This window comes from Linepithema humile, chromosome 1 (assembly GCF_040581485.1).
Source record: "Linepithema humile isolate Giens D197 chromosome 1, Lhum_UNIL_v1.0, whole genome shotgun sequence".
NCBI lineage: Eukaryota > Metazoa > Arthropoda > Insecta > Hymenoptera > Formicidae > Linepithema > Linepithema humile.
Window position 1 is genome coordinate 13,427,995 of NC_090128.1, and position 17,996 is coordinate 13,445,990.

General features: G+C 31.5%; 2 protein-coding genes across 7 annotated transcripts in view; both read right to left on the reverse strand.

Moving 5' to 3' along the window:
* LOC105668978 (acyl-CoA synthetase short-chain family member 3, mitochondrial) overlaps positions 1 to 17,996 on the reverse strand; it is a 35,576-nt gene that overhangs the window by 9,752 nt on the left and 7,828 nt on the right. The window contains exons 1-2 of one of the 5 annotated variants that reach the window (XM_012361710.2): positions 8,541 to 9,056; positions 7,597 to 7,731 (exon numbers count right to left, since the gene is read on the reverse strand). The exons of 1 other annotated variant lie outside the window; for it this stretch is intronic. In XM_012361710.2, the coding sequence (XP_012217133.1) occupies positions 7,597 to 7,711 (115 nt within the window). In that variant the 5' untranslated portion in view covers positions 7,712 to 7,731; positions 8,541 to 9,056. Of the gene's footprint in view, positions 1 to 7,596; positions 7,736 to 8,540; positions 9,057 to 17,996 lie in introns of those variants that run through there. 3 more of the 5 variants (XM_012361709.2, XM_067349254.1, XM_067349268.1) reach the window with 3 other exon arrangements.
* Positions 9,334 to 15,708, reverse strand: LOC136997936 (uncharacterized). Of its 2 annotated transcripts, none has more exons than XM_067349412.1 (10): positions 15,450 to 15,708; positions 14,768 to 14,892; positions 14,450 to 14,663; positions 14,294 to 14,358; positions 14,010 to 14,222; positions 13,695 to 13,842; positions 13,316 to 13,518; positions 13,044 to 13,181; positions 12,759 to 12,889; positions 9,334 to 12,620 (listed from the first exon to the last, which is right to left on the reverse strand). In XM_067349412.1, exons 1-8 carry the CDS (start codon positions 15,529 to 15,531, stop codon positions 13,137 to 13,139), a joined length of 1,095 nt encoding a protein of 364 aa, XP_067205513.1. In that variant the 5' UTR covers positions 15,532 to 15,708; the 3' UTR covers positions 9,334 to 12,620; positions 12,759 to 12,889; positions 13,044 to 13,136. The 2 variants fall into 2 exon arrangements, with proteins under 2 accessions (XP_067205513.1, XP_067205510.1); XM_067349409.1 differs by having other exon boundaries at positions 13,044 to 13,202.

The following is a 17,996-nucleotide window of genomic DNA, read 5'->3' on the forward strand; positions in this document are numbered from 1 at the left end:
GCGCGTGTTATGTACTGAGTTCATAGCAATTTTCTATCTGGGCCGCTTTTCCTTTAACGCGTCGTCGTCGCCGTCGTCGTCGTCGTCGTCGTCGTCGTCGTCGTCGTCGTCGTCGTCGTTGCCCACGTGTTTGTTTCCGTGTATCGTGAATTACTGACGTTGCGCCTTAATACTTCGTTGCTCGGTGACACCACAGCAGTGTGCACGCGGAACTGAGAAAATCGCAGGGAAAACCACCACGGACCGTACCATCGTACCGCATCTTGTTTCGTTTCGTCTCACCCCGATTCACTCCGCGATCATGTATTGGCCGTGCCCCGTGAGATCTCGGTGATATTTATCCGTTACGGAGAAAATGCGTTATGCGATAAGAAATGCTGCCTGGAAATAAGATGTAGGCGGTGTTTGTGGGTCTTCAGACCGAACCTTTTTAGATGCATGAAGTGTCTCTTTTTTTTTATTTACTGCTACGGACAAGAAATGGCCATCGTATAATCGGAATATGAATAAATTATGTCAGATTTACATTAATGAAGGCAATATTATTCATAAATGTATGGAAATTGTGTGTATATGTCATATGTGAGCTTTAAGAACGAAAATGAAACAAGGAAAGAAATTTTGATGGCTTCAATACATAATGTATTTTTTTCTTCAGAAATAGCGAATATCAAATGACAATATATTGCATTTGAAAATAATTCGGTCAACTTTTATATTGTTTCTTGGTTGATTCTTTTTTTGCTTTAGAAATCAACTATTCTTCCGATTACATTTTTCATGCGATACGACTTTTGCACGCGTCGTAATTTTCTGAATATAAAAATTGTTACGTCAAATATTTGACGTCATGCTGTTACGTAACGAAATGTTTGTGATGCTTTGACGTAGATGATGCTTAAGGGATGAAAAGATGAGAAGAATTTAAATGATTTGAATATAAATTATATAGATAGTGTTAGAAAATAAATTTAATCGCAATGTTTTAATATGAATGAATAAGTAGTTTTATTTTATAAAGTAGGCAGAAATCGCAAGATTGTGGTATCGACTACAGACACGAGATGATGTCTCTCTCTTGAGAAAGTAGGTCTATCTATATATATATATATATATATATAAAAAAACAGTTTTTTGCAAAAGAAACAATAATTATTATTACAAAAAAAAAAGAGAAATCAAAGTGTTAACGCTCAGATCAGACTCGCTGCATTAATCAAAAACTAATTAATCCTATCTTATCTATATATAAATCCGCACGATCTTTATCCTTATACCAGTGAGCTCACAAAGTCGCCTACAGTCGCCTACGAGAGAAAGAGAGAGAGAGAGAGAGAGAGAGAGAGAAAGAGAGAGAGAGAGAGAGAGAGAGAGAGAGAGAGAAAGAAAGAGAGAGAGAGAGAGAGAGAGAGAAAGAAAGAAAGAGAGAGAGAGTTATCCGTCGCTAACGCGCACCTCTATGAGATACATGATTGTCGCATTCTACATGTATTAATCGGCGCTCTCATTTTCACGATAATTATATTTTTTGCAAAATATTATACATGCGAAGATGAAAGTGGAAAAAGATTGCCGCAACTTGAATTTTCTAGTGATGAATATTTCAGCCTCATGTTTCACTTCTTTGCAAACATTCTACCGCAACGGTCCCTCGGGACTTACGACCGAGGAGTTCTTAGTATCAGGTGGTGTGGCACCTTATTTCTCGGGAAATAGAGAGTTACGCAATCCGGAAGAGACTTTATTAGAGCGAGCTCGCAGAGGTCACTTGTAAGAATTGCGTAATGTCATTTGCTCGAATCCGTGTCGCACACGATTTAGATTTTATTAGGAGGTTTATTGTTTTGCCGTTCTTAGGACGTGTATCAGACTTATTGTTTTGGCTTTCTACTTCTACCTAAGACTTGAATATGTCCGTTTTATTTTTTTACTTCATGTAAAAGTCACGCGCCGATATACGCGTGCGGCTTCTACGCAGAAATTGATTAATGAAGACAACTCGGAGTCGTACATTCTTTGCCCCAATGTTTGGCTGTTTCTTGCCAGTCTAGATGATTTATTTAATAAGTTGATATATAGGATCTACTCCCACGTACAAGATAGAATAATAATATGATAACTGACACATCAAACATACTACATGAATTATACTTATTATGGGATGTTTGTATTATTTTTGCTACTTTCCTGGGATTGCTCCACATATACTGTTTGCAAAAATAAGAAAATAATATTTTTCATAACTATACTATAATTTTGATTTATATACATTGAGCAAAAAATATTTTTGGACACAACGATGCGTTTTAAAAAATAATATTAAATTTTAATCTGACTTATCAATTGCATCATCTATTTGATTCAGCATTGTCAGATTCACTGCACGTTTGTCAAAACTACAAAATTCACTGAGTGAATATTTCAACAAACAATATTGTTATTTCAAATTGCATTAATTTAATAATATGATTGACTAATTTAAATGCATAAAATTATAAACAAAGAAGATTATTGTCAACTAGTCATGTTTTTGATAATTATAATAATTTTTTTCTTAGTGTAGTGTTAAATGAAAGTTGCCTGCACTGATAGCACGGGTTCGTAATTTGTGCTTTGTTTATGTGCCTAAATTAATTTAAAGAAGAACTGATAGATAAAGGTATAACGAGAGTGAGAAATGAGATAAAAGACGATATGACGGAGCAACGGAAAAGCAGCAGGTGCGCGCGATAATTTAATCCGAGCAATATTTATCGCTAACAGATGTAACCTTCGTTCCTTCGATAGAATTCGCTTCGATCGGCGTTAATTGAACGAATATCTAATAAAGCTCGGATGCGTAGTAAATCATCTGCAAAGTATTACATTTTGTAAGATTGTTGCGTAAATGGCAATGATTGCGTTTAATGCAGCACGCATATCGTCGCAAAAATACAAGTGTTCATTACAATATCCGTTAATTGTATTTTAATGGAAGAAACAGTTCGTTGAGAATCACCTCTCTACTTTTGCAATATATGCGCGAATACTACAAATATCAGTGAATGATGGAATTAAATATTTTTACCGGACAATTCAACCTTTTGCATTGGCATTTCAATCAGAGATCGCGTAGAAATATGCGCCGAGTTAACGTTAACGGAAAGAACGAAAGAACACATTGTAATTCGAGACGAGTTTTAAGAATTTTCTCGAGTACTACACGGAATCGAATGATGAAATAAAAGAGATATTTTTGATAACGATATTTTACAAGTTAAATCGGAATTGTGATAGAAAAGAATCAAATGTAATAAAAAAAAAATAGAGATAATATAACTAGAAATAAATGAAGATGATATAACTGGAAACATAAAATATAAAAAATAAAAACGCACCATGTATCAATGCTGTTTCAACGAATTATGACTTTCATTATCAATATTGTTACAATTATTAATAATTATACTTGTTAATTGTTTGCGATGTAACGGAAGTACATCACTTCTTTCACTGTCACTATGAGCCATTATACTTGCATTCAAACGGATTTAGAAATGATTAAACGTAAGTCATAAAACAGATCCACACGCTGCACGCGCTCACGTCGATTGTCTAAGCTACCTATAGTAACTATTGAGTACCTATATACCTGAGAAGTGTTTAATGACTTGTAAAAACAATGAAACGTCTAAGAGATGTAACATTAATGAAAGAGTTATTTGTCTTTACAAAAACACATTTTTTTGTCGGAAGATATGTCAAGGTTGGCTAATCGTAAAATTGATAATAGCTGCAACTCTCGTAGATTATTGTCTTATCTTTTTGAAGATAAAAAGATTTTATAAGATTTTTTTAATTTGAACATTAGTTACACGAAAATGAAATAAAAATGTATCGCGGAGATCTGACATTGTTTGTGATTTTAGGCTTGCGATAAACTATGATAAATGTGGTATATAATTAAAATGTCAACCATTGATTGTCAAATTAGTAGATACAGTTATCATTCGTTTTATATCCGTTTATATTCATTTTACATCCGTTTTACTTGTTGCAATGTGTAAGTAATCAAAAACTAGTATCTCGAATCTGAGATCAATGTACACTTTAATGTCTCAATGTAGACGAATCAAGTTTTTATATGAAACATTAAAAATTTCGCACTAACAACCAGCGATGGCTCGAGAAGCCTTTATCATATATATTATTACAATTAAATAATATTAAAATATTAAAATCAATTAATAGAGAAGAAAGACATTTTACTAATCTGATACTTTTAGAATAGCAATTAGAAATGTACAAGTATTGTTTGTCTATAAATCACAATATTTCGCAAAACTTGGAGAATTTGCTAAATCAAAACCTATGGTTTTATTTAATGGATAAATAATTTTCTTGCGATATCCACTTTTGTTATATTATAAAGTTTATCATTCATTGTTATATAAATTGCTATTAATTCTCATGTACGGAGTATACATACAGAGTGTCTCAAAATTCAAATATAAAATTACTGTAGCGAAATAAAATTCGCGAGAAATTAAATAATAAATAAAAAAATACGCGGTTTTTTATATTGCGAGTGTGTGTAGTTTTTCAAATATAAAAGTTTAACTCTGGTTATTTTCTGTGTCTCGTGGATAGACGATAGCCGTCTGTTTATATTATGTTTATGTCGCTCTGATTTTATATTTATATCGTAAAATTTGTTATATAATTTGTTGTATGTTCATGCGGTTTATTATATGAGATTATAAAAATATAATTATAAAAATTATTAGAAAGGTATAAAATAAAATATTTAATTTCAAAAGGTTTGAATAGAAAGTTAATATCTATAGATTATCAGTGAATTACGAGATACAAAATATGTTAATCACAGTTTGTTATTGAAACTAAATCTGAATTACTTGAACTTTACAGCAAATTCCAACGAAATACACGTGCCGTTTATCTGCGATTTAAATTAATAAAATTATTCAGCAGACGAAAAATTACAAAACACAATTGAAAAAGCATTAGGTATCATTATATATCTATGTATAAAGAATATTGTTTGCTGTAAAATAAATTAAATATGAATGTATTCGTTTATATTTTGCAAACACCATTGATTGCTATGCATTTAGTTACAAAGAAAATTTTTATTTTAAAAGATTAATTCTATGCCATTTACTGGATAATGAAAAACATCGTACTTTGAATTGCTAAATAAAGATTTTGAAGTCTTTTAGATATCAAAGAACGCAAACAATGAAAGTAGATAGGAGTAGGAATTAGTTTAAGTTACGGTTGTTCAATTAATCAAACATCTGATTATTTTAAGCGCTAAAAGTTTGAAGCAGATAATATTTTATTTATATGAATTTAAAAGTAATAAAGTATAATAAACTACATACACACACACACACGCGCGCGCGCGCACACAATAATATATACAATATATAATAATATATAATAATATATATAGTTGTATACATATAGGGAAAGAAATAAGCATGCAATACCTATAACGCTTTAGATTTTGGAAATTAAATTCTAAAAGTCTATATTACTTTAAAAAGAACAAAGAAACTTTAAAAAGAATATACAGGGTGTCCGATAATTGCTGAATCACCTCTCGGGTGTAGGTAGAGCGGTTTAAATCGAATAGAAAAGTCCTCTATCATTTTGCGATTTTCGCAATAATTAATGAGGAATTAATTAAAAAATATCGGCCAATTCGCGCGAGTTTAAGAGCGCGGCGAGAAGAGACCCATGGTGATACAGCCCACTGTTATTTGGTTACTAGGCGCACGATAAATCGTTGGGAGGAGCGCTCTATAAATGATAACGGCACATACGAGCGGTGTGTAACGCTAGATCCTTGCGTCCTAGCGACCACGTAACAACTGTCTCTTCTCGCCGCGCGTTTAGACTCGCGCAAATTGGCCGATCTTCTTTAATTAATTTCTCATTAATTATTGCGAAAATCGCAAAACTATTCTACTCGGTTTAACCCGCTCTACCTGCACCCGAGAGGTGATTCAGCAATTATCGGACACCCTGTATATATAAGAATATAATAGAAATCATTATTACTAGGTGCGCAACTAAGTTTCCGGGTTTCACACATGAATGGCGCTAACGATACATGTAGTCGATATACATGTCTAAAGTTGTGTTTTTTTATTAACTTGGACATCTGTCAACAATAACCAGTCATAATACCAACACATATTGCAACGCAAAAATATTTTTTCTAACAATAAAGATGTCGAGTTTTGTGCCAAATAAACAGCATTTGCGGGAAGCTTTGCTTTTCTGCTTCAACTTGAAAGAAAATGCAGCTGAAGCACGCCGTTTGCTTGAGAAAGCCTACGGCGAACATGCACAATCGAAAACTACTTGTGAAGATTGGTTTAAACGCTTTAGAAATGGCGATTTCGACACTGAGGACAAGGAGCGCTCCGGAAGACCAAAAACATTTGAGGACGCCGATCTGCAAGCGTTATTGGATGAAAATGATACGCAAACACAAGACAACAACAACTGATAAATTTGAACCATGCATTGCTCGAAAAACGGCCAGAATGGGACACGAGACACGAACGAGTGATATTGCAGCACGACAACGTTCCGTGCCATCGCACTTCCATCGTCCAGGACACCATGAAAACGCTGAAATGGGATCTGCTACCGCACCCGCTGTATTCACCAGACCTGGCCCCTTCCAATTATCACTTGTTCCGGTCGATGGCACATGGCTTAGCTGGGCTACACTTGGCCAATTTCGAAGAAGTGCAAAACTGATTGGATAAATGGTTTCGATGCAAAGACGCGTCGTTTTATCGTCGCGGTATTCATGTATTGCCAGAGAGATGGCAAAAATGTGTAGCTAGCGAGGGACGATACTTTGAATAAACCGTTTTTTGTATTTCTCTTGAAATTTTCCATTTTGCATTGATAAAAAAAAACCCGGAAACTTAATTGCGCACCTAGTAATGTGCGATAACGATCCAGAAAATAGAAAGTGGAAAAAAAAATCTTTTTAAATCTTAAATCACTAAACAAGCATCGGCTCTATTTTTAGACATGCAAATCTTTCTTTTGTGCTATCTTTTTAATAATGAATAAAGGGCAATTAATGGAGTTGTGTTATACAATATATAATAAATGTTATATAATAAATGTTGCTGCGTTATAGTTACTTCTTTAACAAATTACTAACATTAATGTTTTAATTTATTATGATTTTTTCATTGCTTTTTTTGTTACAATGTTTTACAGATTTACATGTTTTTTACAGATGTCTATTCTTTAATATCGAAGATTTAGTTTTATTATTTAATAACATATTTTCAGGATGAAATAAATGGAATAGTGTTTTTTTTTTAAGTTAATTTGGAAGAAACTAAACTTTCTCTTTCCTACTCGAATAAAAATAGCTTCTTTTCATATGATACACTTTCAAAAAGATACATTTTTGATTATACATGCAAAGGTATTTTTTTTGCAATTTATTGAGAATTAATAAATAAATTATTAATTAAATATATTAGTTAAATTAATCGTAGCAACGTTATATTATTGTTAGTCCGTTTTCTATATATGAAATATAAGAATACATACCATTATTGTCCATTTTTCGCGATATTCTTGAGCGCGCGATGCATGATTCCAATCTCAGTTTCTCGGAGTTTTCGGACTTAGCGTCCAGAAAACTGGGGTTCATTTCATGCAGCATTCTATTACTGGAAAGGCTGTCTATCTACGCAATATCCAAATACGGTACTTATAGTTGGTGATAGCGATAACGTTTTATGTCTATGGTGGGGGAGGAGAGGGGATAATGTTTGATTAATTGAACATTCACAATTATGTAACAAACTAATATATTCTTAATATGTAGTACGTTTGTATTCGTGATAAGTTCGTGATAAATAATATGCCAATTATTGATTATTTTTCTTTCCTTCGCAATTATTTTGCGAAGGAAATCATTTACGGAAACAAAGAGGGTTCTTCGTGCTTTCGAAACGTTAAAGCGAGAAATTTGATTGTTACATAAACGGACACCATTAATGCATCTGAGTATATTTATGCTAATATGCGAATATTTTAAATTAGTAATACAAATTTTCCAGTTAATATATGAAATTTATTTTTGATTTATATTATATTTAAACATTACGTTCATTTAATTATTTAATTTACCGTTATCCACATTGTAAGATATGACATTTGAGAAATTTGTGATTTATATGTATCACAGAATATGCATATATTATTGTGCAAAATGTAATGTTTATAAAAATTAATTAAATTAACGAATTTGCAGTGATAAGATATTAAAAATTAAAGGGGCAACATATAAGTGGTTATAATATTTCAATTACTGAAGGCGTGTACAAAAGTAAATGCATCACGTAATAATCTATCGTGATATTAGTCGTGATATTTTTTCACTATGCAACGCTTTTTCTTCTTTTACACAACTTTGCTATAAACTTTATTTCCCGCTATTATTACAATCTATGTCACTATTGTATATTATAACGCAACAAAATACGTACTCTATGAACACACTTGCGAAAAGAAGACACGTGAAGACATGTGCGTCGCAGAACACTAAAATCGTTTTTGCATCAGAGCTTCCAGTTTAATGATATGTAAAAATACTTGTGACGTATTGTAAACGTTTCCGGAATGAACGCTGATCCGGAGGTCATTGTATCAATTTTAAGGTTCAATTAAATAGTATTCCTTATAAGTCGACAAACGTTTTGTTTTTAACTTATAATATATATATATATATATATAAAAGAGAAAATGACGTAATATGAGGTCTAATTGAGCTGCTTAGAAAATTTTGAAATTCGAAAAAAAAAACATTTATATTATTACATTAATAAATTTATATACAGGGTGTTTCATAATGCCGTGCCAACGCTCGTGTGCGGATAGAGTGCGGTAAACTGAATAAAACAGTCCTTTACACGGAAAAAAAAATTTAACTGTCACAGCTAAAAACTAGGTCCTGTAACTAAACTTCGCTTGTATTATAGGGACACCTAAAGTTGTTGTTGCGAGATCTATTTTTATTAGCTGAAAGGCTTGTAACTGTGGCAGCTAAAGATTTAGCTGCAGTACACACTGCAGAAAATAGCTATGGCAGTATGCATAACAACAATTAGTTGTGACGCGCACATTGTTTAGCTGTTAGAGCTGTAAGTTTTGGTATCATTGCTAATATTTTAGCTATGTCAGCAAATCTACCCAAAATGACGTTTATATTCGAGGTTTGTCCCACAGCTAAAATAATATCAATGGCAGTGAAAATGGTATAAACGGTAGCTATAATTGATAATTAAATAATTTTATTGACTTATGGAGGCTAAAAAATATAAGGAAAAAGTAAAATCACACATGCAAAATTATATTTTTATATTTACCTTCCTTATACATATATGAGTACTAATTCTTATTATACATAACTAATACACTAAAATACAAAATTACGCCGATATACATTGCAAAAACAATTTTGTTGAAAAAAGTATTATAAGTGTATTGTAAAAGAGATTACTTAGTATTACGAAATTATATTTAATATTATAAGTACTTAACAATAACGCATATAACGTGTGTGCTCTTTTCATATAAAATTAATAAATAAAAAAATATACTCATTTTAACATAAAATATCTTCATATAAGATATATGGTATTGTATTACACACATAAACATGTAAACAGACTCAGGAAAGTATGACATTAGGTGAAAAGTAATATCACACAGGATGATGTAAAATAATATATCGCTCACCAGTTGCCATAGTATAAATGAACAAAGGAAAAGGATCCAATAAGTCTTCATATTTAATAAAAATCCACTTAGTACTTCGTTCTACTTCAAAACCACCAATATCACAATTAAGGCCCATATTTAGAACAGAGAAACAAATAAAAAAAAAGATTATTTTGATGAAGAATAATGTGTTGAATTTCTGCAAAAATAGGACAGGAATTTTCGTCCGTTCTACAAACCAATACCATTTTGGATTGATACCGAGTGCCTTTATAATTAACACAGTTTGTAATAAAAGAATGTGGATCACGAAGTATATTAGTTGGCAAGAATGGTGCAAAATAGTTAAAGCGATCGTGTTTAGTAATATTAATATTTCCTGATCCTACTTCAAAAGTTGGAATAATACTTTCCTGAGCCATTAGTTTATAACAAAACGAAAGTTGATAACGAGTAGCAATGGAAAAAGCAATATTTTTTCTTGACGTTATAACTTTAGCAATTTTCTTAAGAGCTTTATGAAATCCTTCAAGCCTCATCGCAGATAATAAAATAAGTGGACCAGATTGCATCATGACGCGTGAATAGTGAACAAGATGATGATGTTTTGGTTTTAAACGTTCGTTCGTGCATTTCATATATTGGTTATGGTGTTCCAAAACTAATACTTTAAATGCAGAAGCAAAATCGTCTGACACTGATCTACTTTGCAAAAGTTCAAGAATTTCTTTTAATAACAAATACAATTTCCAAAATGGATCATTATATGATTTCACACAATGTCCAATAATAACACCGAAAAGTCTACAAAAGATAAACATTTCTGAGGCTGTCATTTTTAGTTTGCTTTTTGTTGCAAAATCATTATCAATATAAGGTGGTTTATTTTGTACACCAGGACCATAATGAAACATTTGCACACTGTGATTGAGATTTGACAAGTTAAAATCACCGATGTCAATAAAATGACTTATTATTGGAATCATATCATAGTGAGCAATACCTTCTAAAACATCATGCATGATGTCAACATAAGCATTATCAGTCACATGAAATGAATTGACTTCATTAAAGACGCATTCTTCTGTAATTCCAGTAAGTGAACTATTTTCTAAGGCTAAATCAGTTACATAAGATGTATGTGTTCTGAGAACAGTTTCGTCTTCAAGACAGGTAGTTCCACAAAGAATGCGATGTAATTTGCAAAATCTACATGCATAGTTAGCACGAAAACTTTGAAGAAAACCACACATAGCATGGAGTCCTAAATTGTCGCCAAATAGTAAACCTAGTACAAAGTAGATTTTATGGATATTACCGTTTATAGTAACTGTTATCCCGTTTTGTTCTAAAAAATTAAGCTCCTCAATCAAAGGTGCAAATATTTGTTTGTTCCCAAATTCTTTTCGGTCTTGAGATTGAAACAAGAGAACTAAGAAAATATTCTCCAAACGAGATATGCATTCAGGTGGCAGACAGGGTACGTAACAATATACTCCTCCAAGAGCAGCACTATGAGATCCCAATGGATTATTCACTTCCCAATCATCATAATAAATAAAAAGTGGTAAAACAGTAGCATTACTGTCAAAGTTCTTTCTCTTCTGACACCAAAGTTTAGATTGAATAAAGTTCTTTACACTATCTGAATCTTTAAGTGAATTAATGTAATGCATTGTAGCAGTAAATGCATCAGGCAGTTCAAAAATTATTGTAATACCTGTCTCAAAGGTATGAAATAACTATAAACGTCTTTAACTTTTTCAACAAGAAATGATCCAGTATCTTTACATACCCTTCTGTTACCTATGCAATACTTAATAGGAGCTATATAATTAGTAGAAGACTTAAAATATTTAACACGTTGGTACTCATTCTGAAGATGGTTGAATGAATGTTCTAGACAATCCAATATTGATGTTATATCTTTCATTGTTTCATTATCAGAACCAAGTGTATTTAAGTGTGAAACAATTTTTTCTTTTAAAATGGAACTATGGCGACTTATTAGAAATATAATATCATCAATAATGGATTGAATATGGTTTCGTGGGATTGAAGGTTTATTATATAATTTTGCAACAAAAGCATTACTGCGATCTTTTATAATAGACTCATTGTCAATAAGAGTTATTTCACGCAAATAATTTTTGGCACCAATTTCTGTTGATAATATATCAGAATTACTTGTATTAACCTGGTTAATACATTTATTAAAAATTTCAGCGTTATTACAATCAATACGATGTTCATGAGTAGACTTAATAGTAGACCAAGCAGGAAAATTATGATTAGGTCCAACTAAATGTTTTCGCAATGAATTTCGCAACGACCATTGTCGATAACATCCATTTTCACCACATTTAAAAACTGTGAATGAATGAGCACGATGTTTAAAATCAAAATGCATAAATAAACCATTGACAGATGTTTCTGTTTTTTTACATAAAAAACACTTAGGCATGACGCTAATGAAATACTTTTGGAAAAAAGATTTATAATCTTTTGTATTCTTTAATCAAAGCAAGAACACTACAAGTGAGTTGAGAGTTTTTATGCTTATCCCACAAAGTTTCAAAATTGTATACAGCTCTTTGCAAAAACATGAAGAGTTGCCTTATTTCGAGAGGATATTCAATATTTAGAGCAGTACATATTTTAAAAACGAGGTCTATACCTTTCAGTGGTGTTTCTACTTCATATCGCAAGTTGTTGATTACAACAAAGCACTGATGAATTTCATCAAAGCTGGGACCAACTATCACTGTAATGGGCTGCGAGGTCACACCAAATGATCGCAATTTTTTCGTACGCTCTTCTAATCTTGCATCCAAATCAGTAATCGTCTGCAAAATATTAACGTATTTTTAGAATAATATTAAAATAATTAACTTATAATATGGTATATAGGCTTTAATTCAACAAAAAATGCAACATAAAAAAAGAAAGATTGAAAAGTAAAATCAATTTAATTGTATATTTACCTTCACATGTAAAAGAAATGCTTCTTCACATTCTTCCCTAGAAGGTCTCCAATCTCTTGGTTTACCTTTTTTAATCGTGATTACAGGGAACAAATGAGGCATTAACGATATAATTGCAATTTTGGTGCCCTCTATAGAAATATGAATAATTATATTACAAATATAATCATAATATATACATATCATAATAGCAACATAATATATATATAAATATATTACAAAATAAGTTGAATATAAAATCGCTACACAATATCACTGTAAAATGAGACATTATTAAAATCTTACCAGGTGTCAAAACATTATCCAAACGCTTTTTAGCTTTAAAATTCACTCTGTCAGTTATAAATTCTGATAATTTTGGCCAAGCAATATAAAGTTTTAAACCGTGTTCTGGATGTAATATATTTCAAAATCTTGTTCCAGCTTAAAATAAAACATATATTTCTGTATAATATATAACATTTTATTTGATTTTATATAACATAATATATATATATATATATATATATATATATATATATATATATATATATATATATATACTATATTATACTCACTAATAGATAACCTAATGGATCAGAGAGAGCTGGAAACTGATCTATATACTCATAACAAGGCTGACTATTAGTTATAAGATCTTGAACTCGTTTTTTTGAAGTTTGAGACCAATATGTAGTGACTTTTTGCCATGGTCTAGAATTATTCTTCAGCCATAACAAATATTCTTCATAATTAGCAATGTCAGCGTCACTCAACTCATCTACAAAAAACGCAATAATAAATATTAATGATACTCTTCATTTTACAATAATTTGTTATCACATAGGTACACGTACAGAACATAAACACAGACATGTACAATATATACTGCTGATATAAATATCACTAAATTCATTTTTCTCGCAATATATTTAAACTTTTCTCAGTAGAACTTACTTTCAGTCACAGCTGTTACAACAGGTATAGTAGACTTTAAAGATAACAAACCAGCTTTGATAAGTTGTCTTCGTGTGGAATAGTATTTTGTGATTATTTTACCTCTTCCTTGTGACTCTCCTTTCTTATGCTTTATATACCAGACACTCTGCAAGAACAAATAATGTTAACAAAATAATTCCAGACCAAAATAGCAATATGTAAATTGTACATTTATATGTTTATTTTTGTTATTTATATATACGTATTTTATTGTTTTATTATTATTATTAATGTTATTATTACTGTATTATACACGAACTAAACTTAACTTACCTTTTCTTCAGTAGGAAATAATTTTTGTACTTCTTCGCTTAAAAATAATGCTCTGCTGCTTGTAATACTGAAGTTTATGTTAGGTGACAGCTCATTACTAACAATTAGTTTTGCAAGCTTATTTCGCATATCATTATTCAACCTTTTTTCTTTTTGGTATGAACTTAGCACCAATAAGCCTTCTTCAGATTTTTTTAACACAGCTTCAAGATTCTGCAATAATAAACACAATAATAAGAAACATAACAAATTTAAATATTTTTATTTTAATATATTCTTCTTACATATTCATCATCAGTCAGATGTCGTTTCACCCCTAATTGATTTTCTTTATTTTCAAGTAATACATCTAGTCAGAAAAGTTATTATTTATAATAATAGTTAATATTAAACATATATATAATTAGATTAAGATTAACATAAGAATGTTTTGTTCTCACCATTAAGTTCACTAGTAGCGACAGAGACATTGTCCGAAATACTCTGCTGAGTTTCAGGCAATGATTGTAGGTAGTATATAATATCTTGATTGTGTATATTGCTCTCTATATTTTTCTGCTTTATAGGATTTTCTACTTGTTCTTGTTGTGCAGCTAGTGACTGTTGTTCATGATTAATTGTATTAGAATTTTCTTCCGGATGTAACTGTTGAATCTTGGCAAACATTTATATCAATATATTAATGTTATTTATATGGTAAGGTAGATTGCCTTACTCGACAAAGTAATGTGAAGAAAAGTAGAATGTTAAATGAATACCTCTCTTTCATTTAGATATTGTTTCACAATACTTTGAAATTTTCTTCGCAGTCCTATGTTTGGGATTAAACTCTTAAGATCTTCTTCCGTTAAAATATTCAATTGATCTGCTTCAATTTCTTGAGCTAAAATTAAAGCAAGTAGAAGATAAAAAAAACATGATATATTAGAGTTAAATATTAGACAGCGCAATATGTATCAATAAAACTATAAATTTTCTTAATCACTCGCTAAACGATAAGACAACCATCCCAAGTAGCAAGGGTACATCATTTGACATCATAATAACGTCATAAGGACTTTACTACCTGGGAAAGAAAATGGACGTAGGAATATCTGAACCGAGCATATTTCCGCAGGGTTGAAGCTTGAGGGAAAAGAAGGGATATGATTAATCAAGATGACGATGACGATTAATTATACGAAATAACGATATGGTTACGTATTCCGTATTCATGTACGAAATACATTACCTTAAATCCCAACAATGGCTCGGTTAAAATCATGTCAATGGGACGTGAAAATAGATATATCGTGTGTTATATGTACGCAAAATCTCATCAATCAAGATGGTTGCAATGGATTTTTCCTTCATTCCTCAGATTTCACTCCCCTCGTCCAAACGAGTCCAAGTTATACGTTACTCTTACCATTTTTATCAAAAATAAATTGACTTACTTACCTGTAAAGTTCGCTATTATTTCAGGAGAAAATCCCCATTTAGTTAATAAATAATATGTACTACACGCACTTGTGCTCGACATGATCTCAAAAACAAGCTTCGAAAAACAAGGAGAAAACGTTATACCTTCGATGTAGCACGTAGCACGTAGCACTGCGTATCACCGCTGCGCCACTATCGCGCCGTCGATGTTCTTTTTAAAAAGCGCGTATTTTCAATCGATTGATATATCGGCTTATCTTGTGCGCCTAAGACATTCCGATATTCATTGCCAGTTCAAAAGTCGATGGCACACGTAACGTGAAATGTATCATTGTTGAGCAATACTTATATGCCTTTGCTAAGTAAGATATATCAGATAGCTAGGACAGCAAACCTTTTTTGTATAGTAGCAAATTTGATAGCAAACATAGTTTCAGCAAATATGGTTTGCTATGGCAAAGACAATTTTCTTTTCCATACATGTATCAGGTAGCTGAGACAGTTAACTTTATGTTGCTAAATAAAATGACTGTAACAGACATGCGATCATCTACAAATTTTGCTACTATGCCGACGTATTAGCAACAGCAGCAAATATTTGTTATATAGTAGCGATTTTGGTTGTTACAGCAGCAAATACAGTTTCTGCAAACCATGATTAGTTGTGGCAGCAGCAATTTTTTTTTCCGTGTACCGTTTTGCAATTTTCGCAATAATAATTGAGATATTAATTTTAAAAGATTGACGAATAATCGCGCGTTGCGCGTTGCTAGACCGTGGACAGTACATTCTAGGCGTGACAACAATGAGGATCGCACGGCAACGAAAAATAACGCGTAGCGAGAGCAGGAGTAATATGCGTTGTTTTTTTTTGTTGCCATGCGATCCTCATTGCTGTCACGCCTAGAGCGTACAGCCTACGATCTAGCCGCGATCGACGCGCAATTATTCGTCAATCCTTTTTAATTATTATCTCAATTACTATTGCAAAAATTGCAAAACGGTAAAGGATTTTTCTATTCAGTTTACCGCACTCTATCCGCACACGAGCGTTGGCACGGACATTATAAAACACCCTGTATAATTAAATTTTATAATACTATTTTTGGTTGAAAGTCAAGAAAAAATCGAATTGTGTTAAATTTTAAATTTATTTACATTATATTTAAATTAAATTAACTTACGATTAATTCTGGTTTATTTAAATATTTAATCAATTGGAATATGAATATCGCTATATGAATAACGTTACGCGTTTTTTTTGGAAAAACTGTTCATATATGTCTATAACACATAGATGTAAAAAATTTTCCGACATTAAACAAAGATAATTAAATTAAAATATCTTAGAGAGGAGAAAAGAGGAAGGGGCAGAACCTTGTTATTTTTTTTCTTTGATAATGGAAAAGCTTACGTCTACAAGACATATATTTCTAACATGTATAGTTTTTTACGCAGCTGCTAATTTTTGGTTGACAGCGAGAAGCGCGAAGTTGTGAACACAATTACTTGTTTAACATAAATGCAATCTATGCAATCTAATGCAGAAGTAGAGGATATTTAAATGTCATATCATAATTAACATATAATCAATTTATATGTTTAATTATGATTACAATAATCAAACTGATGGAAAAGGGAAATAAAAAAACCACAGATAAATGTGCATACTGAACTTATGTATTATGTATTACAACTGTGTTACTGAACTTATGTATTACAACAAACTTGGCACACGTTTTGGCCTGTATGAGGACATCTGCAATAATAATCTTTTTACCAGTAAATACATGAATATTATACATAATTATTATAGAAATTAAAAATTGCTTGGCAATACGCTGCGATGTGTAAAAAATGAAGCCAAAAGAGGTGCACGTGCCGACAAAGACAGTTGAATAAATTTCAAGAATTATCAAACCGTCCTATTTAGTGTTGTTATCTTTACGACTATAACGAAAAGATAACTTTTAGCGCAAACTTATAGCGTATTATCAGGCGATTTTTACTTTGATAATTATTGTTCACGTGTTTATAGGTAGAAAAGAGAGTTATCGCGTTGAAAAATGGCCCGATAAAGGCTAGAACGTACAGAGGGTTCACGAGTACTTTGCCAGGAAAATTTTCTCCGAACTGATATAAAATTGGAAAAAAAGAATGCTATCCATCCCCGCTAAATCGATCCCAAGAATTAAAAAAAATATTTTTGAGCTCCCCTGACTCCTTTCAGGGATTTTGGGAGAAAAAGCCTATTTTTAATATTTTCTTATGGAAAGATATATTTTAACTTTAGATTCGAAAAAAAAATCGAAAAATAAGACTTTTTTACTTTTGGGGTTTTTTTTTTAATTTTTAAGTTATTGGGGATTAAACCTCTTTAAAACTTGCGGGAAGACTTGTAAAACTTTGCGCACACAATTAATAATAAAATTACTAACTAATGTAGTATTATACTTGATTTATAATTGTCTTCTTAGAATTAGCGCTTTTATTACGCGGCGGCAGCGGCTTTGATCATGCGGTGAAATATCATACGCTGGTCTAGTGCCTACTGACCTAGTGAAA